General features: G+C 38.8%; 1 protein-coding gene across 2 annotated transcripts in view; it reads left to right on the forward strand.

Annotated features, from left to right (window-relative positions):
• spidr (scaffold protein involved in DNA repair) overlaps window positions 1-25,830 on the forward strand; it is a 30,506-nt gene that overhangs the window by 3,021 nt on the left and 1,655 nt on the right. For both annotated transcript variants that reach the window (XM_029524443.1, XM_029524444.1), the window contains 13 exons: window positions 2,129-2,364; window positions 3,367-3,467; window positions 4,914-5,133; window positions 9,600-9,804; window positions 10,926-11,170; window positions 16,789-16,947; window positions 19,399-19,486; window positions 20,439-20,579; window positions 20,696-20,755; window positions 21,277-21,475; window positions 23,567-23,761; window positions 25,003-25,096; window positions 25,197-25,311. In XM_029524443.1, the coding sequence (XP_029380303.1) occupies window positions 2,129-2,364; window positions 3,367-3,467; window positions 4,914-5,133; window positions 9,600-9,804; window positions 10,926-11,170; window positions 16,789-16,947; window positions 19,399-19,486; window positions 20,439-20,579; window positions 20,696-20,755; window positions 21,277-21,475; window positions 23,567-23,761; window positions 25,003-25,096; window positions 25,197-25,311 (2,058 nt within the window). The remainder of the gene's footprint in view (window positions 1-2,128; window positions 2,365-3,366; window positions 3,468-4,913; window positions 5,134-9,599; window positions 9,805-10,925; window positions 11,171-16,788; window positions 16,948-19,398; window positions 19,487-20,438; window positions 20,580-20,695; window positions 20,756-21,276; window positions 21,476-23,566; window positions 23,762-25,002; window positions 25,097-25,196; window positions 25,312-25,830) is intronic.

Here is a 25,830-nt window from a genome sequence, read left to right on the forward strand (position 1 = left end):
TATTTTATAGATTCAGGTTCTAAACTTTCAAAGTTCACAAACTGAGATACTGATAACTCAGTGACTTATCCTGGCGGGACAAGCATATCAAAAGCTGATATTAAGACAGTGGTTAGTGTGTTCAAGCTAAAGAATTTGTCCCCTATTTTAGAAAGAGCACAAGTCTAAATCAAAAATATAAAAATTTAGTCAAAATGCTGTAGCTCTGCAACATATCCTAACTGAAAAAAATATTGAGATACTTTTCAAGTGCAAATGCCATGTACTTCATGATTCCAACTTCTCTGATGTGGAGATATTTTATCTTTTTGGGTTTACATTACAGTGAACAGAATGTTCTGGGGAAATTCAATCATGAAATAAATTCTTCAGTTTTCTTAGCATACTTTTAGCAAAAATAGTATTTAAATATAATATGATGGCTATGCCACTTGCTTTTTGAACACAGCACTGCTGCCTTTTCAGAAGTAATTGTGTTTTCTTTGGATTCAGTTTTTAGTGGAGTATGGAGTTTAAGATTGACTTTTCTTTAGGAGCAGTGTTTGTTAAAGGTAGGGCTGGCAGGGGAGATAGTAAGGAGTGGATACCAAGGAGTGGTAAAGGTGTTGTGCTTAGGTCCAAGACCAAACACAGGGTTGCAGCACATATTACGACCTGTAACTGATGATCTACATGAGACCAAATTGCTGTGGTTGTCTAGATAGCAGTTTATGAAGCTGTCATTGATGAGGATAGATCTGCTTTAAGCCAGTAATAATCTGAATCATCACAGCACAGAACAGAGCATCACTGTACCCACTAATTTAATTCAAGTTCTTCATGTTGTAACACACAGGATGAATATAGGTAACCACCGTCTTGATGAAGCTCTTGAGTTTGCAGGGTGTTTGTGGAGAGGAAGCCTGTTGAAAGATTATCATCACTCCCACAGACCCAGCTACTTCCTTTTGTCACAGTTTAATTTGCTGCTATCAGCTTTCTGGTGTCAAATAAGATTTAAGATCCCCTAACAGGACGCTTGTGGTCAGAGGCCCAGTGAAAAGAAAGACTCTAAAAGGTTTTCGTTTTTTGTATTGAAAGTAATGCGTGTGACAATTTTGACAGGTTGTGAATATTCATTAACTGAAATAGCATTTAACCGTCCAGCAGGTGGTTTTGTGAAGTGTTTGTGCCAATTTATCATTATATTCCAGTGTTTTATTTTTTTGAACATGCAGATTTCTATTTTATTTAATAGCAGAAACTATAAACGTAGTTTGAGTTTTTTGTTTACTTCTTCGACTGTGAATCAAACAGGATCTAACAGGATACGGGGGGGAAGATCCCAGTCCAAGTCAGGGTTTGTTACTCTAGATAAATGCATGGCTGACTCACTTGACGTATTTCTGCCAGATTTCTGGTGTTATTGCTCTAGCCCTGTGGGGGTAAAGGCGGAGCTCTGAAGGCTACTTTGCATTCAAAGACCAAGAAGGATGACCACTTCCCAGATGAAGTGAGTTGCTCCATATGAGTCCCCTAAGAACAACCTCCACCACATCAGGTTTTTGCCAGATCAGGGCCATGTCAACATGGAAGGACTATAAAAGTCTTTTTACTATTGTTTGTTCAGGAAAACATTTGAGTGTATGAGACTGCACTGAGCTGTGCACTTACAATGCTTTCAGTGCTGGGTGAAAAAATTTTTGAGCCTTGGCCAGGAACATAGTGTTCCTTTTTCTCTGTGGCTGGTTGGAGTGTGACGTCTGCTGGCACGCTGCCTAGCAGGGTCAAGTTGATTCAAGTAAGAGAGCACGTTAGCTGACAGAGCCTGGTATGCTGGTCTTGTCAGCACATGACAAGAACTCAGGTTTCTCATGGATTTTTCCATGAGAACTGATTCCCTCAGGTGTAGCTAGCAGTGATGCAGCAAAAAACATTCTTTTGTTAACATATCTTAAGTATTATTAATTGGTCTGTCAATGTATCACATTCACTGCTTCAATATGTTTTATTGACTATATTGCATCTCAAATCTTTAATTCAACACTGTAAATGATCCAAATTAATGCAAACATGACACATTTTAAATGGGGTCTTATTATTATTATTACCACCAACTTGTTTTTGGTCATTATTATTTTTTCCCTAGGTGGCGGAGCTAGAGATCTCTGGATACGTGTCAGATGGAGAAAATATTGGTGACACAATGATCCTGAGCAAGCTGGAGTCTGAGATCTTTCCTCTCCAAACTGGTGAGGGCAGCACTAGGTCAGTCAGTGACTGGGTCAGATCTGCTCAGGCCATGTTGCAGACACCTCAGAAACCACTTGACAGGGTGGCCAAGACTCCTGAAGACTCTGCCAAAAAGAGAAGAAAGTTGCAAAGGTTGGAAAATGATGCTCTTATTTTTTTAGACTCCCATTATTTGATCATCCAGGTTTTTCTTTAGTGACATGAATTGGTATATCTTGATTCTGGGAGGTCAATTAACATTTTACTACTCGTGTCCTTACACCCCCACCCCATATAAATGTGTTAATCATTAACTCATTGGGATTAGTTTGATGTGAAGTACAATGAGGGCAGTGAGTTATGTAAAGGCTGAATCAGCAGCGTAGCAAGCCCAAATGAATGTTACTAAATTTTGGTGAACTGAATTTGCCAAGAATTAAAAAACTGTATTTAATAATGTAAACCAGCCTGATCAGTGTACTTACCCCATATTAAATACGCACATGCATACTATAATAGGCAGGCCATAAATTTCCAATCGTAAAAAGAATAATGTTCAGTATTGATTGACACTGTTATGAGGCTATTAAAGCAACTATGTTTGTCATTATGTTTGTAACTGAACTGCTTCATATTGAGTGATGTTTCTGTTTTTCCCACCAAAATTATAAACATGAAGGATGAAGAATATGAGAAACACATTTTGAAATAAAACAAATCCAGTACAAGATCGCCACTGCTAACTACAGCCTCATAAACGTATTGTTCAATTAACGCCTCTCACAAAGATCATCAAACATGATCTTTGCAATATACATTTTGCGACAGATATGCCATTTTGAACAAAGTAGGCAGGGAGTGTGGGACACATAATAGCGTATTGCTACATGGAAGCAGAAGCACCAGACAAGATGTATTGCAGCCAGGTGACAGTCAAACTTTGCTGCATTGTTTCCACACCAGAACTGATGATGAAAGGGACACCAGGTGTCATGAAGTGGGTGCTAAATGTCACTGCCTTTTCCAAGCCCCCTGTAAATTTGACAGATGGCTATCTGTAGTATGCTAGAAACGTTTGAATTGTCTCTCTCTTCAGTTGTGTGTGTTGTGTTACTTTGTCACATAACATCATTTTTGTGTATTTTGTCTGCACAGTGGAGGTTTTGCTGAGAGGCTGAATCGACTCCAATGCAGACAGAGGTCATCTATAAACTTCTGGAGGCACCAGTCCATGTCTGACACCTCAGCAACAACAGGTGATCCAGATTCAACCAACCTAGTGCATTTTCATATCACCTCAGGAGACTGCACAACCACACACACACATTGTTCAAGTTTAACATTGAACTTTGATTTGTGAGTGGGATGGAGCCTTCTCTCTAAGCATGTGTGATTTTTTTTTTTTTTTTTTTTTTTTTTTTGTGATCATATGGAGAGGCTACGCAGAGGAAGTACTGGCTGTTAGTTGATCACTGTGAACTCAATATGTAGGTGACAGGAAACCGCTTGCTTAGGTCAATAGTGTTTTGTTTTGTTTTTTTTTTTTTGTTGTTTTTTGTTTTCCTTTTGAGGTATACGAAACCACTTTTGTATTCTCACCAGCCTCGAGCTATAGTAGGACACAACAGTGGCTTAAAGGTGGCAGTTGATTGTGGAAGGAAAACACCCACCTAAAGAAGCTTACGAGTCTGTGGTTAATCAATCATGATTAGTTTGGAGTGTAACTGGGGGATAAAATGTGATGGGTTTTACTCACACATTAACATTAAACTTAATCAGTATTTGGTCTCTCTTTGAAATGATAATTCCTGAGCTTCCTTGAGCTTTAACTTTACTATTGTCAAATGGCATAAACAAAACCTTATTTTTTTTAAATAATAATTTTGCTTTTTTAGCACATTTTCTCTTCCTTTTAGTAACAACACTTTTACATGAGTAAATTGCAATGTTGTCACCTTACCATTATCTTTGTTGTAGTAATTTTTTGTGTCATCTAAGAGCACATGCACATTTCCTTCATTTGTTTCCTGACATCATACGCTGCCCGTGACTTATCAGATCATTATAGGTCAAGAGGAGGAATCAAGTACTATCTGGGTCTTGGCTCAGTGCCCATGGTAGATCTGATGATTTGGAATCCAGAACCTTAATGCACTCAGCACAAATAAACCACTTAACATTCATCTTTGGACTAATGCATGTTAAAACTGAATAGCTCTCTAGCGATTTATGCTTATTGTATTAAAACTCCCCCATAGCTGCATTTGGAGGGTCTGAGGTGCAAAAGCTGTGAGCTCTCATGTTGCAATTTTCACATTTCAGTGCAATCAAGTTTACACACAGAATTTATATACAGCTATGCTTACTCCCTTATCTGAGGTTGATTTATAGCTTCAGGGCTTTGTCTTGATTTGCTCTTCTCAAGTATCAGTGACTTTATTGTACAGGCCAAAAGTGCAGTCAGATCTGTGGTAAAATTCCAAGCATTTGCACACTCACCCAGAGGAATTAACTCAGTTTCATATCCACCTCAGGCTGACTCACTAACAGTTTCACATTTATGCAGTGCAAATAGGTCTGATGCTTAAAGTGAATTACTCTCATAATGCATAATGAGTCCCATAGGGAGCAAGAGTCCGTGTCAGCATGAGTACGCATACACACACATTCAACATCTGTGTTGTTGTTGCTCTGCTTTCCAGTGGACAGGCCTGGTGTGCTGGTGCTTAGGGTGCTGGAGGTTCAGGAGGAGTGCAGCATGCAACTGGTGCGCTGTGAGCACCATGAGCCCCCCACACAGGACCCCCAATGCAATAACCCTGTTGCAAAGGAGAGTGCTCGTCTGCTGCTGTTATTTACCAAAGAGACTGCAGCCCAGCTGATTCCTGCGCCCGGAGATATCATCCACATACACCCGCCATGGTGAGTGGATGCAATGTTTGTCACCAGTTTTGGTCCCCCATCCAATCATTGTTCATCATTGTTGCATCACCTGAATGTTAAAACCCAAACATGAAACATGAGACCTCCAGGGCACATAAACGTATTTATGTATCTCAGAAAGACATGGAAAGAGAAATCATAAGCCCTTTTTTTTTTTTGGGGAGGTGGAAAACATAAATATTTTATTATTCAAAGCAAAATATCTGTTTATCTAAAATGCAAATAAACTGTTCATTTTCGAGAAAAAAATTAATTAACAAAAAAGATAAGAATAAAGACATAAACAGTAAACTAAATATAACAGCACATACTAACAAAATGACGAATCAAAAATCCATGAGAATGGTACCAGTCTTAAAAGCAAAGTCACACTTTCTGCAATTTAAATCCTCACAAGCATTTAGATGTGGATACTTGGAGCTGTGAGTCAGAAGTGTCTAAAATTGGAAGCTGTCAAAGAACAAACTCCAGGAAATATTACATAAAATTATGTAAACATAAATCACATTACATAAAAATACGTAAAATTAAGTAATAAGGATCACTTCTAAGTGTATTTCTCATTAAATTGTTGATCAGCCAAGAATTATCTCATAAGCCCAAAATTTCATCTTCACATTGTTTTTCGGGGGGGGCATAGGGGTTTATTCAGTTTAACAATGATGGAAAACAAAACTTTTGAACAAGTTCTCAAAATCTTTGCTTCGGTTAAATGAAGCAATACGTTTCAAGTTGAAACGTGCAATATCAGCCATTGAAAACATTCTTACATTTCCTTGTTGTTGTAAGTCTTTGTAATTTCTTGGCAGATAATCAAAAACTACACAAAAGAGATTGTGTCAGATGTACTTACACAATCCACGGCTCACATCCACTCAAAAAATAATGCTGAGCAGGCATTCTGGCGGCCTACAGATGTAACAATGGCAAACACAAGTTAAATAATTATGTTTCATTCATAATGAGAGATAATTATTCAGGGTTTGAAGTATCAACATTGTGTTCTCAGCAAAGGCCCAGATGTGGAGAACAATCCCTCGTGTACAGATGGGGGAGGGGAGGGTTATGTGTTTGGGATTGTTTTGGAGTTGGCGCAGGGCAGAAACATTTGACTCAAGCTGTTGGGAGTTTGAGTTGAGTGTGCTCTGGAATATCCAGGCTGGCGGAAGCACAGGGGCCTCCTCTGTGCTCCGACGTCACGAACAGCTCCAGGGAATGTTTCACATTCCTCTTCCTGGCAGTAGTTAGGTCATTTCCAGCAAGCCGGGGAAAAAACACAGTAGGATTATTTTTTGGAGCATTTGGGAGCAGAGAGTGGAGGGAGCCAGAGGGCTGAGATTGAAAACACATGGTGGTTTGAGAGTATCCCTGGCTTTTGCACCTCTTCTTCCATGTTGTATTCTATTCACAATCATAAAAGCAGTTCAGCTCACCTCCCTTTCTCCAAAAAAATCACACCCATTTATTCTTTCAAAGAATTGCTTTTCTTATGCTCTGTTTGTATAAATCAGTTTCAGACATTGCAGCATTTAATATCAAGGAGAGATTGATGACTAGAAACTATTTTGAATAGAGAGATTAGTTTATCCAACAGCTACAAGACAAGCCAAAGTGGAAAAACCCAGAAGTTAGAGCTGCAACATGGCTGGTAAAATTCCTCTTATGAGCTTCCTGTGTGACACTTAACCTCCCCCGTAATTCCTGGTGTGAGTAGGTTGACTCCTCCCACCTCCCACGCCTTGTTGTGAGTAGGTTGAATACTGAGCGGAAATACCTGCAGGGATTATTCATTTATGTGCTGTGACGCAAGCAGCCACAGCCACTCCTTAACCCAGCTACCTGTGTGATGATGACAGCTGCCCACTCACCTGCTTTCAGTGGGGTCACACGTCCTTTATGGGTGTTGTACCTGTGAACAGTACATTCTGCTCCACTAAGGCTGGATTAAAGCTTTCAGAGATGACGGATGTCTGCTTAGATATTAAACTGATAAAAAATTGGATACAGGCTTAATCATAAGATGACTTTGTGTGTTTTTCATAGGTGAGATAAATTAGTGTTGCTCTTACCAGAAGTAAGAGTGCAGGTGAAGGAAGTATTCCCACTATTGTCATAGTCACAATCAACACAACACAATCAAATGACAAATCTTTAATCAAGCAAAAGGTACTCAATCTGCAAAATGGTCGGCATGAAAGGGGTGCTTCAATGTTATTGATGGTCGAAGTGGAGATCGGAGTTGCCACCTTTTTCACCACCATTTACCCAAATTAGATTTTCCTGAAATGATACAAGATACAGTTTTTGTAAGTGGGAAGTAGAATAAAAAGGAAAACAATGAGTAAAGAATTAAAAATTGTGTGCTTAAATTCAAGACTAAATCTCCACTTCATCACTTTCCTGCAGGCTTTGATTGTAAAAAAAAAAATTGCTAGTATTTAGACATCTGCTTTGTCTTTAGTTATTGCATAGATATCTGTTCATACTGCTACGTGTGATTTATTTATTTATATATTTTTTGGGGGGTATGTTTGTGCCTCCTGCAGGCATCATGTTTTTGTGCTGTCTTTCAGTCACAATATCTGAACAATACCTTGAGGAAATTTCCTGGCACGTGGTACAAACTTACTTGGAACCAAAGGTGAACCCATCAGAGTTCATTCACTCATTAATCACACCTAGAGGAAAGAGTGTTTTGGATTACATTATTTAGACTTGCTAGCACAAAGCACTTAATTTAATTCACCAAAACTTTTCATATATAGCATTTCTATCCACAATACACACTTTCTTTTTGTGCAGGTATTATTGTTCAATAATATGGAGGCTGTGGTTTAAACAAATTTGTGACAATATACTACAACAGTGCTGGAACCAGCAAATGTTTACTTAAAGCAATGACTGAATTGTTTACTGTCAAAACAGCAATGATCAATTTTCAGTTGACCAATTAATGGATGAGTCATGTTTGAGTCTGTGCTAGTATGGGAAGGTATGTCTGTAAGAACTTAATTTGCGAATCCTTAATATTGTCTGGCTTGACTACTTGAGTACAAGTGACAAATGCAAAGAACTGTATGTAATTTTATAATTTTCAGTGTCAAACAGCTCATTGTCAGAGAGATTAATGTGTATGAGGGTATGAGGGTGTAGTTTGTGTGTTAAATCGAACCATCTCTTTTTATATATATATATACACACACACACACACACACACACACACACACTTGTAATAATAGTGATATGTATTTTACCCCTGTGCACAAGATGCACAATTATCTTGTTTATTTCAATGAGAGTAAACTATTCACCAATACAAACAATTCTTAGTATAGTATAAATCAGCACTATCATATCAGCACTGCTTTAACCAAGAGTAACCTAAACTTAACAGAGGTCACACTGAACTTCATTTCATCCCCACCAGGTGTACCTGCTGTGTTCCAGCTGTGTATATACAATAAATTATTTTCTTAAAAATCTTCTCCCTTTTTGTTATTGTATGTCTAATCAACCTTTTTCTCCCTTCTCTTATCTGTACATTTGATTTCTGGTTCACCTATCACTACAGGTTTGAGACAAGCTGAGGCGTGTACAGCAGTTCCAGTCACAGAGTGCTCTTGGCTCTGAGTCAGTGTTAAGTCATCATCACATGTGAAAAAAATTAAGTTGTAACTCAAGCTTGATTCCAAATAATGTGCATTGTAATTATCTGGCTGATATTCAAGTTCTTTTACTCTGTGGGTCTGTACCACTCAGGTGTATGTTATTTGTTGAGATTTTAACATAAATGTTTCCTGCTAATTTAAGTTGAAGTTTGGCATCTCCTACTTGGCACATAGCTTAGTGAAATCTCTGCTGGTATCATTACATTTAAAGCATCAAGCAGAGCTCCACAGGCCACACGTAAGCAAGCTGTGCATTCGATTTAGTGTTTTTCAACAGCAAAGTCTCAGCCTGTTTGATTGTGTCGGGTATTGAAGTATTTTTCCACAGATGATGTCACATTTGGAAACCGTTGCAAGCTGTGTTGTGCTGTGACGTGTAGCCTTTTAAGAACGTCAGTTACATGGAATATGATGTCTTACGTTGGTAAAAGAGGACATATGAATCCACTGTGTATTTTAAGTTGCCTTGGGGGAGTTTCATGCATTTTTGCAGACCTGCGGAGGTGGTTGGCTCCTTATCTGAGTTTGACATTCAGGCAGTTTAGAACTGTCTGCCCCCTCCATGTCTGTGCAACGGCCGATTCCATTTCTCATGTTTTTGAATTTTTTATCAAGACACAATGTTTATCTATGGCACACCTTCAAGATGTTGATTTTCTTGATAAACTCAAGGTACTAAATTCAATTCACTTGTGCCATACAAGAAGAAACTGCAGTTATTGTGTTCCAAGCAGCTGCTCAATGCTGAATCTAAACTTGATGAATTTTATCTTTTAGGCAACGTCTCTCTGTAGAGGGCTTCAGCTGTGATATTATTCTCAACACACACTTCAGCCAGAAAGTCTCCTCTGCGTCCAATCCTGCCAATATCTCGCTCTCAAGAAGCCTTCTCTCTGTGAAAAGACGCATGCCTTATTATTTGGGTAAAATATTTGGACTGTTGGAGCCGTGGAAGACCAACACAGAGAACAATGGTAAACAGGTCTGTATTCTTCAAAAACATGAGAATCATTTGGGTTCCAAATTGAGCTGCCACATTATGACAATGAAAACATTTTAAATTCTTCATCAAAATACTTCAACTTCTGTCAATCACTTGAAGTGCACACTCAATTCCTGTGACAAGGAATTAATGCCAGTCCAGCAAACTAGCATATAAACACTGACAGCTTCACTATGTAGCTTGCAGGATTTTTGGCTTTTAGCCATTAGATGGAGCTCAGATTTAGTTGTCTAGGTCTATAAAAATGAAACCACCCCTCTTTCCCCCCCCCCCCTTCCCCAGAAGTTCATACTTAATCACAGGTGCTACTGTGTGAACTGCATGTTTTGCCACAGGGTATTTTGGTTAATTTTACTATGATAGGGTTGGGACTCATTAGGATTTTAACGATTCCTTACCGATTCCTTCTTAACGGACCAATTCATATAGATATAACACATAATAACAATGAGCTTAACGTTGTGTTTTAGGAGACATTTCATTACAGTGGATGTGCTACCACCAATGCAAGTGATGGCTGCATTGCATTTAATTAACTTTGCCTCGTTTTAATTAAGATTGTTAAAATACAACCACACTTGTTTGATATTTTTTGTCTTGCTTTGTAGCTCATTGTCTCTGTTCCGCTTGACCGATGCTCGTGATCTGAGATCAGTGGGCGGATCCTCTCGACTCACTCATGTAGATGGATGTGACATCAATTCAATGCATGGGCACAGCCAAATGAAAGAAGACCTGTTTCCAAAACAGAACCAGATCTGGGTCCCAACCCTAATAACTATGTGTTGGCAGATATTTGCAGTATAATAGTATTATGTGCTCATACCGTATATTGATGCTTGTATGATGTTTACATACAATAAATGCTTTGGAACTGCTATTTTTTTATGATTCAGTATGCAAATATTTCCTCTGTTTATTCTCATTATGTTAGTATTATTATCATTAGTACCAGTAGTGATTTGACCTAAAATGTCAGAGAATGGGGAGAAAAATCTTCATGTCAACTTTGCAAGTCTGATTTTGACATTGTTGAATCATTTGTTTTGACTGACCAAAGCCCAAAAAATTATCTGATTTTCCTCTTTCTCCTTCTACAGGTCGCTGTACCTGATGGTCTGTGCCATACTAGAGGTGTGGGGGTATTGAATAGACACTGTCTTTCTCTCCTGGAAGCTATTGAGGCACTGGGCCAGGCCGGTCGCGTGGGGCAGGATGTGGAGGTGGTGGTCCAGAGAGTTTTCTCCATCCCTGTTCCAGACAACTCTGCCGTGTCCATCCGTAAATCCAGAGGTCCTTCTGGGCCCACCTCAGCTCCTCTTCTCTCAGAGAAAGGAAAAACCAGGTACTTTTGGATAACTCAGTAATTGGTGGCCCAGTGAGGCCCTTGGTTTTGTACTTGATGCCAAGAGAGAGAGAAAAATGAATCACATTTTATCTCTTGTCGTCTTGTAAAAATTGCGTGCTGGTTTCCTTGGTCTCAGGGCTTGCATGCCTCTCCTTGGTGGCAGAATGTGTCTCAGTGGTTTAGCTATTGTTCACAAAGCAGCAGGCCCCTGAAAGTGCTCACTCTGTTTCCAGCCATATGGCATTGCTTGACAAAGGACACAAATATTTCTAATTGAATCCAGCCCCTCTGAGAAATTCTGGCAAAGTCTCAGGAAAGACAGCATGATGTTTTCAGAAATTTGTGCACCAGCAAACAAGAGTTCAACTGGTGCCCATTCATACTAACATTGGGAGGAATGGCTTTTTTTTTTTTTTTTTTTTTTTTTTTTTTTTTTTTTTTTTTTGATGCCCTAAAGAAATAACACAAGCATATTTTATTATAGATGCAGAAATGTCAGTCCCATCAGCCCCAGCAACATATAAAAATTATGTTTTGCTTTGTTTTTTTTTTTTGTGGAATAGAAAAAGATTTATTTGAAGTTTAGTTACCTTTATGTGAAGATACAGTTATGACACAGAAAATAAAAAGAACTGAAGCTGTTAGTCAATTAATCAACTAGTCAATGTTCAGGAAATGAACTGCTTGCTTTTTTGATGACAGCATTATCATGTTAGTCATTTTTATTTTAAGAAATTAATAAACAAGTACTTCCTCCAGCCTCTCAAATGTACATCAAATTTTTGGACGTAATGAGCATTAAAGAAATGTATTTGTAGTTTAATCAGTTTTGACAATGAAGGTTGGTTTCAGCGTTACTATTCCAATTTATTTTTGCTCAAAACTTGCCTCCCCTAATTTTATGTAGTTTAAAAAAAGCCACTCACACTTAGGTCTCACTGTGGCAGCTGTTAGCTAAACAATGAGATAACATCAAGGTTGCTATGAAAATTGTAGCCAACAGTTGCCTATTTACAGATTTGAAACATATAGAGTAACATATGCCTTTATTTGTAGACATGTTTCTAGTCAGCTAACAAATGCAAATCCAAAATTTACGCTGCAGCCAATAAATGCTTCACTGTGTTCACCAGCTAGTTGCTAAAAGTGTTTGCCTGCCACTTAGTGCAGGGTGGGTTGTGTGCTAAAAGACGCCTCTGTTGAGCTGAGGACTGTGGTGGATGATTATCTGTGGGTTTCTCACTGTGAGTGACATAGATCACATTTTATGTCGTTAAATGACTGTTTCCATTGTTGATATCTATAAAGTCGATCAGCATAGTTTTAAATATAAAGTGTGAAGTTTGTGGATTTTGTTTTTTTGGGGGAGTTTTATTTTATTTATTTATTTGTTGTTGTTGTGGTGTTTTGTTGTTTTGTTTTGTTTTTTATAAAAGCAAGAACATTATATCCATTGCAGGCTGCTCAAAGTGTCCTCTGTTGACTTGGAGGTTTACTCAAGTGGTCTTGTTATAGTTAATGAATCAGTGAATGTTCTATTTGAAGCAAATCCAGAAGTGCCTGGCCTGCCCCAGGCTTGTTGTTTTTGTCCTTTGCTGAGTAATAAAAGTAAAGTATTGGTTTCTCTGAGTGGAGGGGCCCGAGGGGCTCTCTGTGGTGAAGGGGGAGAGCCCTGGTCAGCTGACAAGCAAACTGCAGAGGTTGTAATATGACGCCTGCTCCTGCCATGCTGCTTCTGCGACTGGTAAACAAACGCCGCCCTCTGACCGGAAGCTCCCCCTCCCATTTCTCTCTAACCCCACCGGATTCATCAGGCTTAGTTGGTAGTGAAAGGGTGGAGGTGGGGCAGATGTTAGGAGGTGATCTCAAGGGCTTAAGTTCAAAACACCTGGATGGCTCTTCCTGCATCTTATGATAAATTACGATATTGTTTGACTAGTCCCCAAAAAAGCGAAACACTTAAACCTCGGCACTTTCGTCTTTTCCTGCGAAGTTTAGGTCTGAATTGTTGGACAGAAATCACAATATTTGGTATATTGTGCTGCCTTAAGTACTTTTCCAGGATGCATGTCTGGTCTGTGGAGAGCAGGGTAGTTTACGTTGCAGCCCACGAGCCTCATTCTGTATAAAGACAAGGACAGTTTGTACTGCTCATATTGTGTCCCCAGCCTCTATGACTCACTCCCCTGGTCAGTGTGCTTATTTGATCCTTTTGTTGTTAAGTCTCTGTGTTAACACACAGGGGAGAAAGGCCAATATGATATTTATGCCTGAAGAAGATGTCAAGTTCCCGTAAATTCAGAGCAGAATAAACAAAAAAGATTAACTGTTTGCAGGAAGTGAGGAGAGGCTAGTTGTTTTTTTTTTTTTTTTTTTTTTTTTGGTTTTGTTTTGTTTCGCTCTCTCGTTCTCTCTTTTGGTGGAGAAGGAACACAATGTGCTGCAAAGATCCTGTTACAACCGTGTTTATCGCTCTGCCTGCACTGATTGGTGGGCAGCACATAGGAAGGAATCCCGCCTGTCTGCCCCCCACCAATGAGGCCTCTCTGCTGTATTTTCAATGTGTGGGTCGCTTACTTAGTGTGTTGCCAAGTAATGTTCATGTGCGTGGGCTTGCATGTGTACATAGTGTGTGTGTGTGTGTGTGTGTGTGTGCGCGCACGCGCACACAGACTCAGTGGATCGTAGTTCCTGGAAAGAAACCTGAGTTGCTGAGAATTTTCTGTGATCACTCACAATAACAAATTCCTGAAAATGGTCTGTGACTAATACTGGCCAATGGCAGAGGACGTTGGGAGTGAGGGGTCACTGTTTGAGGAAGTGGGGCTGTGAACAGCTAAAAGGAGGGACGAAATGGAGCTGTGGTTGTAAATGTCAAGCTGGTACCAACATGAGTCTCATTTCGCTTTCCCTCTCTTTTCTTTGTCTTATCAGCTTTCACCCTAAACTTTCTTTCCAAGTTCAAACAAGCTCCGCTTAAAGTGAAAAGTATATTTACACCATCAGTCAAAAGTGGTTGTTTTTATTGAAATAGCTAGCAGTTTAATGGCCCACGGTGAAAAAAGGTGACAGGAAGAAAATAAAAAGTCTTGTATATCTTATAGAAAGAAGGCCTTTTTCCAAGAAACCAGCCAACATTCTTCTTCCTGTTGCAATGAATGTGAAAAAGTTAGTAACTGCTAATCTATCATTAGCACAAAACTGCATTGCAGGAAGAAGTGCTATATAAGACTGTCAGAAAGGTGAGATAAAGATGAACAAGGAAGATAAACTGCTTGGTTGAGGCCTCCTACATCAACATAACATTGTTAGACAGAAGGAATATCACAGAGGACCAGCACTGAAGGTTGGCCCATTGGTGATGATGTTGGCAGTCATTATAATGTTGAGCTCAGTAACATAAAAAAGAAGCCATTGTTTTTGCTGTTAGCAGTAAACTACCACCAGTCTTTCACTGGCACACACTGTACTCAGATATGGATGAATGGTGATCATTATCGATTGCACTTGATGGCAGTGTAGCATTCTCCATGGGAGAATGGTGTACATACAAGAAGTCATTTTTGTGTAATTAGTACATCACTATGACTAACATTTTAGATATTTATTTGTAACTGTGCAGCTGGTTTAAAATGAACTGGACTAAAGGTGAAAGCAAAACAGTTTCCAACATGCATTTCTTTCATGGGAATAATAAAGGGCAAGATATATGGAGTTTTGCCATGGGATAAAAAAAAAATTGTGGTATTGAGGCCATTTGCCAGTGATAACGGTCCACTGTAGTCAACTCCTCTTGGGCTCATCAATAGTTAGTTGTTTTTAGTGAGTTGTTGTTGTGAGTTGTCATAAACAGACAAAATAAGCTGTTATTTAAAATAACATATGCATGTAAAAGTTGTAGACCTGAACTTGGAAGTTGTCCAGTACTCAGGAATGAGATTGTTTTGAGGCATCTTCTTTGTGACTTTGTTTTTCAACATGTCAAGCTGTGATTCATCTTTGCTGTTATACAAGCCATCTATGGAAAAGGGGCGATGGTCCACTGACTTTACCCTTTGAACTTTGCATTCATGTTAACTGGCCCACAAGCTTGGCAGCTAAAGAAAATGCTATTTGCATACTAGCTGTTCCTTACAAGGCATTGTATAGCTTGGATTTTGGGTTGTGAATTAAACAAACAACTGGGAATAATCTTGGTAAAAAGGTTGGCCCATGCCACCAGAAGTCATGTCAGGAATGCTATTTAGATATCTATTTCCAGGTCTCTCAATGCAAATGCAGAAAGACCCCATGTTTACCAACAGAGGACATTTATAGGCCTGTCAGGCGGTTGAAAACAGTCTCAAAACGATCCCAGTGTCCGGGATATGCACGTGCATGCAGATGCATGATGGGCACGCACGCAGTCCTCCTCCTCCTTCCCTGTTTATTTCTCCCTGCTCTTCTCCCCTGGATGTTGCTTGACAAACTGAGGGATATAAACTGCACTGTTTACTCTCCGGGCTTGTGCAGGGCTGTGCCGAGGCTTGACTGACTGAGTTATTGGAGCCAATAGCAATTCAGGCTGTGGCTCACTGGGAGCAACAGGGTGAAGGAGTATACTGCAGTTCACTGCTTAACAACTTCGTAGGTCAAAGGTCTTTTCTGTCAGCAGGAGCCTGTCAAACCAGCCACTAGTGTTAACACTTCTAAATGTCATGACTAACCCTAAACTGTGTATTGTTAGCGTGTCACTGTGAGCCATTTGTATAAATGACTCATTATTCCTGTGGAAAACAAAAACAGAAACTCACGGTTCAGTTAGGATAATATTTGGAGCACAACCTTGGAGAAGTTAATTAACTTTAATCCTGATGGTACTTTTTAAAAAATGGCTTGGATGAATTAATCAGCTCATTTGATTGGTTCAGTGGAGTTTTGCACAGCTGTCATCAAACAATAGAAGTTTCAGTTTTGTATTGTTCTGATGACCCAAAGGACATCTTCTCCATGTTGGCTTAAAAGTAAAACAAATGTCTGGCAAAATTGACTACCTTTAAGGTCAAGGCATTGCTTCAATACTGAGCAAATGTTTGGCAACAGAAACCAGAGCGGAAAACAATGTGCTGTTCAGATTCAATCAAGATTTTGTCAACAAAAATCTGGAAAAATGAAATGATTTTCAGCTTTAAAACTGCCATGTGGGATTTTACCCACTAATTACAATGAGGATCAGTGTTTAATATGATTAAGTTAAACCTTTGTTTTTATTGTGTACCTGCACACTCAGGCAACACGCTGCCCCATGTGCATGATATCTGTTGTAAGCAACATGTTAAAAGTACCTGACGCCAGAAAAACGGGTCAAAAATGACAAGCTAGTAAATAATGCAGTGCTAAAATTTGGAACATGTTTTCGCAAATGTTATTTTGGGAGCTCAAATTGATTTTTTTTTTTTTTTTTTTTTTTTGGATGCACACATTGTAAATGGGAAAGCTTGTTCACTCAATGATAAATACTTTGCCATTTTTAAAGCAATGCATCAAATCCATTTGGTTTTTGTCCCTGAACTTGTCACTTGTCTTTCGGTGTATATGTGTGTCTCTATGTTTTTGTGTGTGTGTGTGTATGGAAGGCTGTGTGTGCTTGTCCAGGATAGTTATGGAATTTTCAGCGTGGTCCAGCTTCACCAGCTCCCCTGCAAGGATGACCTCCTCTGCTACTGCCAGAGGTGGCAGGGGAAGACCTGTGTGCTGAGAGCCATTAAAGTGGTGCAGCGGGTCACTCGGGAAAGGTGAGACCTTCATACTGTACTGCGCTAATCCCTCCCTATGAGAGGAGGCTAACTTTTTACCTTCCAATTGTTTCATAGACAAAGGTAAATCTCAACCTGCGACCAGTGTGACGTTGTGATATAGATTTTTGCTATATCTGAGGTGATCTGATCTTGCGCTGTTGCCACTTAAAACAACAGCCTGGGGTATATACTTGTAATAAATGGGTCCTGATATGAAAATACCGGTAAACTAGCAAGTGAGCTTCTATTTAAACTATCAAGCTCACGTGGCTTTTGGTGCACTACGTGTGGGTCTCCTTTGACTGCAGCAAATAACCCCTGTTTTTATCCTATCATTGAATGTCCTTTTGTAAACATCCGCATTCACAATACAAAGTGAATTTCATGTTAGCATCTTACTATCCTCTCCTACAAGCTGTGTAACTGTGTTTATATGTAAAATGATACTGAGGTACACGCTGTGTGTCCCTTGTGCGTTTCCATATTCAAGATCCAAGATTAGAAACAGTTAGAAGAAGTGTCATGGGAACATCCTTGGTATTTTCAATGCTACCACAGCCTATAATATCTCTGGTGCTTGTTCGTGGTCATGCTGTGATGGATGGATCTTCAGAGTTCACACGTGGGAAAAACACATGGTTGGTTGGAATAACGCTCACTTTTCTTAACAGTTTCTGAGAGAATACTGGACAACTGGACTTCTAAAAATGTTCTAATAATTCACCCCTTATAGGAATATTTCGATATTTTGGGAATTTTGTTTTTTTTTACTTTTCTGCCAAGTTAAATCAGAAGATTGATATTACTCTTATGTCTTTTCTGTTAATCATTAAGGTACTGCCAGTAGAGAGCAGGCCTATGTTAGCTTAAAGACTGAAAGCACAAGGAAACTAGACTGTGTGCCTTCCACCTAGTGTGCCTGCATTCAGACCTCATACGCCCTCTTTTTTCTTTTTTTTTTTTTTCCCCCCCATTGTTTATCATCCAACAATTATAATGAAAACTATCATTGGGATAATTGTCAATTTAATAATGATAATTGTGCATTTAATTGCCTCACCAATACCTGTGGTAACATAGCCTAAACAGTGAAGCTCCTTAGGGTTTTTAAACACAGTTACAACAAGACGTCATAGTGACTGCTACCAGATGATCTGAAATAGATCTGGTGGATTTTGTTTCCTTTGGGCAGAGCTAGGCTACCAGTATCCCTCCATGTCCAGTTGTTAAGCTAAGATAAGATGGGCAGCTGCTGGCTGCAGCTTCTCATTTTACTTAGTATCACTGTTACCAACCACACAATGTGTGTTGAAACTCTCAACATTTTTTTTTCTTTTCTGTAACCATAAGCTTTGTGTCGAATATTGCAATAAACACATCTACTTTAGTTGGTTTCATTGGTTAATTGATGAAGAAAAGTGTTACAACTTTTCTTCTCATGCTTCTGTTAGCATGGGACAATCTTTTTTTCTAAACAAAAGATGAGGAGCCACTCCATCACTTTTTGGTATCGTGTCCTGTCAACAATGCCATCTAGGGAATTAGCATATTGTGGAATATGTGCTAACTAAATTAATGGAAAATGTGCCTGTAAAAATTGAGGTTGAGACTTATAGATATGACTCTGCCTTTACATTGTAAATCAAATGTGCTTAAATCTTCTTTAGACAAGCAGATAAGCTCAAATCAAAGTGTGTTGCGTGAGTGCTCTTAGTTGGTCGTTACTCATCCTAGACAGGCTTCACTGGACTTGAATGATCTGCAGAACCGGTTCCACACAAAGAAACCCTGTGATTACATGCTGACTAACAGGTTGTTAACTCCTGGCTGATATGACAGCGCCTACATGAATGAATAAGAAACATTGACTGGTCACTCTGAACTCGACAAGCTCTTAGGAAATATAAAATGAATTAAGAGATAGATCACTAAAGCCCTTAAGCCACTCCTACAGGTGTCTGTGCAACGTAAACTAAGCGTCATGAAAGCATGAGTACCATTTTATCTGTCATTACCTAGATTAAGACTGTGTTTGGAGGGGAATGTTGCGATCAAGCATTATAGAAATGGAACAGTTTTTTTGACCCTTTGTTAGTTTTGCACCACAATGGTAATGTGATTTATTATTATTTATTTTTATTTTTTTCCCCTTTTTCCCCAAGGGTGGGAACCGTTTTCCCGCCCTTGGGTATCAGCAATGGTTCTGGTAAAAACAGTTTTTGTGTAAATCCACTATGCCAGCCCAAGCATGTTCTGTGTTAATTCTTGGTGAGGTTAGAGCAGGCTCTGTCTAAACAGATTCGTTTTTGACTGGAAGTGAAACTGGCGCTGAAAAGTTTGAATCTTCTCACTGAGCTTGCTTATTCACCAGTTTCTTCTTAAACTACCCCCACCACTTTTTAGTGACTCCTTCCTCAGTTTCTTTCCATTTTTGTGTCTCACTCTCAGGCGCACCAGGCTTTTCAGCCTGATCGACAGTCTGTGGCCCCCGATGATGCTGCTGAAAGATCATGGAATGACACAAAGCATGTCCAGTGTAAGTTTTGATTGCAGCAGAAATCATGCAGCTTCGCAAGACAAGCTTTAATTTTGGAATATTTACACATTTTTGTAACGCAACAGCCGTTGTATCGATTAGCCTGAAGATTAGCTTTCTTGAATTGTTAACGCAAACATCATTTGGTCGATTAAAATTTCTGAAAATCATGTAGCCTAAAAAATTGATTGATATAAAATAAATCTGCCACCATTGAATTGATTACTTTTGGCCCCTGAGGGGTTTCTGCTTTTATGTAACATCTTTTAGTGAGAGGTTGAAAATAACAAGTGATTTAATAAAACTCCAATTTCTGAAAAAAGCCTCAAGGAAATTGGGTTTTTCCCACAATTTTCATCACCATTCATAATGATGCACAATATGGGAAATCCATAAAAGGTCAAGGAAATCTTAGACTGTTTCCAGACCTCTGAATCAATGCCCACATCTACCAATGTGCCAGTCTCCCTTTTTCTTTGGTGGAACAAATATATACTATTGCTGCAGATATTCAAAGATCATAGACAAAATGTCAAATACTATTATAAAGGGCTGGAAAATGAGCTGGCTCTGCAATCTCAGTGCACTGCAACTTAGACAACACAATACATGCAGCATTTCGAAAAAGTACTTGGATCCATGCTGTGATTGTCCAAGTAGTTTTGTTAAGTCATGGAAAGTTGGCTGGCGCTGAGAACTCATTAAAGCGTATGTGAAACTGGGAATAGTAGGAGGGTTTTTTTTTTTTGGTTTGTTTTTTTTTTAAATTGCTCCAAAGAAGTAAGTCAGGATTTTAAGAATTCACCAGTTTTGCACCACAAAAACAAAATTCAAAAACATGTTGGCAGGTTCTATTTATTTGCTGTATCTGTGGTAACACGGCATGAAAGTGATGCAAATGTCTATCTTTTCTTAAACATGGGGAGTATTTACAAGTTTCCTTTGTTTATAGGAGAGCAGACCTGCAGGTCCAGCTCCGAGTTTCTGCTATCTGCTGTCAGGTCAGGAGACCTCTGTTGAACCCACTGAGGGGCAGACTTTCTCTGCAATGTACTTTCCCCCGACTGGACAAACTTTACGAGATATATTAAAGGTGAACAGACTCACAAAACGCACACATTTCAAGAGTATCTACAGACTGAGATCACATCTTCAGTAGGTCAATCTCAAACTATCTTTTTTTTTTTTTTTTTTTTTTTTTTTCCCCAGATTGAGATGAAAACCTGTCGGTGCACTTTTGTTGCTACTGTTCTATACAAGAGAATGCAGGTACTTTTTACTTTTTTCTTTTTTTTTCTTTAAATCTTTTCAGTCACTGCAAAAACACTGATTTCATTTGAATTTAGCCAAATGAACAGAATAAACAATTTGTCTCATGGAGCTCATCAATCTTCCCTTTGAACCAACAAACTGATAAAAACTTAAACTCTGACGTTGACAGCTGTGTTCATATCACTGCCCAGAGGACTATCTGTGTCAGGGCCTGGCATTCTTTACTAATGATTAGTTCAACCTTTAAACTTTGACCAAGATGAGATAGCAGCTCAGAACAAATTGGTGGACTTTACCACATGCTCACACCACTGAAGCACTCTTTAAAGTCATACTAGTATATCAGCTTTGTATGCAGCTCATTGAATGAATAATCTCATCGGAGCTGTTTTCAGAAATGACAGTTTGCGTTTATTTGTGCTTTATAAGCGTTTTTTTATGCACTGTTCCTCTTTCTAGGTTGTAACGTGTTTCCAAGTAATGATGACTCTTTCTCTGCCTTCTTGTTTCAACTTCAGAGCAGTGATGTAGGCCATGGTGAGGTTTGGTTAGTGCTGACAGACCCCAGTCTTCAGGAGGAGCACTCTGAGAAACCATGCAGACGAACAGTGGCCCTGTGTGTGAGCACTTCCTGTGTGCTCACTTCCGCTGTCCTCGAAGCACTACATTCCTCCACTGCATGGTGCATGTTGTTCAGAGATGCCATCAAAGAAAATGGTAAATGTCACATAAGATGGTTTATTGTGACCTAATATGGTAGTCCTGCTTTAAATAACCATACATGCCAGTTGTGTGTAATGCTGAAGCAGCTGCAATGCCTTTTCCCAGATATTTTTTTCTATATTTCACTTCATGTTCATAGCATTGTATCTGACAGTTTGGGCAAACTTATTTCCCACTACTCATTTCCAGTAAAAGTATTCACATTTGTTGCTTAAGCAAAAATGTCAATAACACAATATAGAAACTGTTCAAAAAGCGGTCATTGAACGAAATGAACTAAAATAGCTAAACATAATTGAGGTGTGTAAACAGTGCAGATGCTCTAAGTGTGTGTAAATTGTGGGTGAGTATGGTGTTTGGTATCCTCTATGGTGCACCAAACCAAAAATACAAACCTGCAGAAGAAAAACAGATGAGCAAGAAACCAGTTAGAGGCTTGTTATCAACATCAGAAACGTGAAAAATAGACAACTACCTCAAAATTGTATTTAGGTACAGTACTTTAGGATGTTAACTTTTTCTCACCATTGTTAATTAGTTATTCAAAAGTTCATAAGGCACACAAGCTTCAAGATTCAACCTGTAGGTCACAGCCTTTTGTCACATCTGAAATGTTCCACAAAACTGACATTTCTCTTATAAACGTCTCATATGGTTTTGTTTAAGGAACTGCTCTAGGCCCAAAGAGGCAAAATTATCCAGTTTTGGCAAATAAATCAACAGCTAGAGAAAAGTCCCAAAAATGTGTACACGTTTGTGTAGCAGAACTAATGTATTTTTCTCCTGTTCGACAACATTAATCATCATGACCCATCTGGTTTTTTTTTTTTTTAAACATCATATAACGTATTTAAAACTAGCTCTATCTTGATCAGCTACAATAAAATGCTACTTATACAGTGACACATAAGCCATATATTAGCCACACAAGTAATGGTAATACATGCAATACTCATACTTAAAGGGGAACCCCACTGATTTGATCAGTTTTGAGAGATGATGGTCAGTACTAAAAAGTACAAATTTGAGTTAGAAAGAAGTGACCTTAGCAGGCTTCTGCTGTCAGCTCTTCATCTTTGCTTGATGTTATTCAGTGTTAAAGAGGGATTTTATAATATTTTTAAAGTGTTTTCTTGATGTTTCCCCTTCGTGGTGGAAGAAGTACTCACATCTTAAGTAAAACTCCCACCAAAGCAGAGTAAAATACCTTGCCACAAGTGAAACATTTACTGAAATTGAAAGTCCAAAATTAATGGCATGAAAATACTACTTACTGACTCAATAAGTAAGTAATGTAACCAGGAAAAATTTTTATAAACTGAGATACTTTTTTTAATTTTTGTTTGCCATCAGATATTGTTGCTGTTTTTCAGGTGGCTTTACATCAGTGGACATGTTTGCCTAGGTCACAGTCTTCAATTTTTTTCTCCTTTAATAACTCTTGATTGTTGCTGTGTTTGAGATCATGGTCATGTTGGATAGTTCCTCTCCTGCCAAACTCCCTGAGACTTGGAGCTATCATTTCATTTACAATTATTTTTATTTTTTTTATTTCATCATGATGTCTCTGAATGTCATCATTCTCACACATTTTGCACTCATACAGCCTCATTTAAGCAGACTTGCACCTCTTTTCCACAGTTGGCATCATATAGTGGTAGTTGCTGCCAGCTTTGCACTGGACATGCTGTGTCATCAGTGGTTTCCTTCTTGGACTCTGTCCATAGAGGTTGACTTCATGTCTAATCAGTCACTAAAACACTGGTTTCCACAAATAATCTTGGCGCCAAGTCGTAAGCATTTACCCGTCTGTTTTTCAATGCAAGGTTACATAAATAACAAATTCTGTGTGGGGGTCATATTTGAAGGATGTTGCTGTGCCCTCTGTTATTGGGAGTGTGGCTCTTACTATAGCTCCTCGCAAAGCTAAAAGAAACGAAGCATGAAATAAAAATACTCTACCACAAATACCTCAAATACCTAAATTAACTTCTCAAATAAAGGACCTATGTATTTCTTCCTCCACTGCATCCTCACTAGTCTGCTGTTTTGGGGGCAATTCAACATTTAAACTTCAATTTGTAGGTGTCCTCCTGTGTGCGGAGCAGTCGGTTGTCGAGATGTGCCCTGTCGAGTCTGAAGACAGCTTCCAGTCAAAAACCAGATCGGAGCAGCACTCAAAGTCACTGACTGAGCTCCAGGCAAAGACCCTGTCCCAACCCGTGAGACTCGATCCCCTGAGTGTGCAGACCACACCCAACTCCCTCTGTACTCTCACAGGTTAGTTTCCCCCTTTCACTCTCTCAATTGATTTTCAGCTGACTCGATCATCTGAAGTGACTCCTGTAGAACATGCCCAAATGTTTTCTCTGGGGAAGAAAACAACTTGTTTTGGAGGGTCTTTTTTTCATATACAAGTTTACAGCTCAGCAAGAGACCTTGATGTGGCTTCAAGGCTTTGCTTTCTTCTGTTTCTTATTCACTGTCCTTTAGGCTGTTATTGTTTGAGACATTAAGAAATGGAGACACATGAAGTATTGTTGCCTTCACATCGATTCTCATGTCAGTTTCGGTGAAATCAACTTCAGTTGAAGGTGGTGCAATGGGGGAAAATTAGGCCCATTTCAGTCCCCACCCCACTCCCCCCATGTCTCTTTTGGATAAAATTAGTCTGCATCCAGTGGTTTCTTTAAATTTTTAAGCTTTTTAGTGTTCATGAGCACCAGATACTCTCCACAACGTTATACTGAAGCAGCTTGACTTTGTAGCATTAATTAAAATATCAGTGAGCTACTTTGGCTGCTTTTGTCTCATTTGCTTTAACATTTGAAAGTCATTTTTTTGGGTGATATTAATTACTTCCTATAAATTTGTTGAAGCTTTACGGTTATGTAAATGTGGTAAAAGAGTAACCCAAATCAGATAATGCTCTCGCATCTGTTGACTTTGTGTCACAGTTGAGGGCAAAGATCAAACTGTGAACCCTCTTGGTTCTGGCTCCTCTGGCTGGACATGTTTGGTCAGGTGTCTGAAAAAAAATAAAACAAACATATTTTCTTTTGTACTTGTGTGAAAATAGTATCTTCTGGAAATTAAAAGTAGAAAAAGCCTCAAACCAGAAAGTACATCAACTGTTTATCAGTCTTAAAGTCAATATCTTATTTAGGTTCCATATTTGTTTTTGTGGGACAGCAGCACTGCTTGTCAAGTGACATGGTGTTCAGGCAGGGCGATACATCGTCCCTGCATTTATCACAACAATCTCAGATAAAAATGAAAGGGATGCGTTTATCACTTCCCTTCAAACCCTGTCACAAAAAACCTGCACTTAGACTTTGAAACCTACATGGAGATCAGTTATAAGTTGGTTTTTATGTATTTTTTTTTTTTAGTCAATCTTTATCCTTTGGGGGTCCACATAAGAAAATAGCAAGAAGTGCAGTTACCTTGAACTATATACAAATACAGGGAGGTTGATTTTGTGTATTTTGTATTTATTAACAGCTTTAATTCGTTCACAGGGACGATAGTTGGCGTGGATGAGAACACAGCTTATTCCTGGCCTGCCTGCAACTACTGTGGAAGTGACAACTTGCAATTGTTTACGGAAAAGCCGTAAGTTTTCAGAGTTGCATAGAATAGCTTCATGTAAATTTCCAGGCAGATCAACACTTAGTTTGTTCTTTTTTTTTTCTTTTTTTTTTTTCTCTCAAAGTCAAAGCTTCCACTGCACGTCTTGTAAATCGGTGGTGGACAAACCAGAAAGAAAGATTCAGCTGGAAGTGTTTCTGCGTTCTCCGAATTTGAATAGTTGCACTTTAAAAGTTAAGGTAAGAACACCGCTTTTGGGTGTTGGGTGTATATTATATTTATTATTCTGACCTTAAAAAAAAAAAAAAATATATATATATATATATATATATATATATATATATATATATATATATATATAGGGAAAATCAGTATTTTGTGAAATACATTTGCTTTTTTATGGTGCCTGAGGTGATGGTTCTTCTTAGCATAGCATAAAGGGAATACAGCTAACCTGACGCTCTCTGAATGTAAGAGTTACCTACCGGCACTAATAATATCTAGTTGATTTCATCTGCACTAAAACAAAAGTTAGATTTTGCAGGAGGGGTTTCCAATCCTTCCCTGTTCGATAGGCTGGAGCAAGCCTCTGATTCTCACTCCTGTTGTTATGTTCTCTAAGTGAAATATACTTTCTGAGATTGTTTATCACTAGATGTGTTCATGCTAGCTGTCGTCTGTGTCCAGTGTTGATGCTATCTAGGCTGACTACTAACCTCTCCATCACGTAGGCCTCATATCTATTAAGCAGACATGAG

This window comes from Echeneis naucrates, chromosome 17 (assembly GCF_900963305.1).
Source record: "Echeneis naucrates chromosome 17, fEcheNa1.1, whole genome shotgun sequence".
Taxonomy (NCBI): domain Eukaryota; kingdom Metazoa; phylum Chordata; class Actinopteri; order Carangiformes; family Echeneidae; genus Echeneis; species Echeneis naucrates.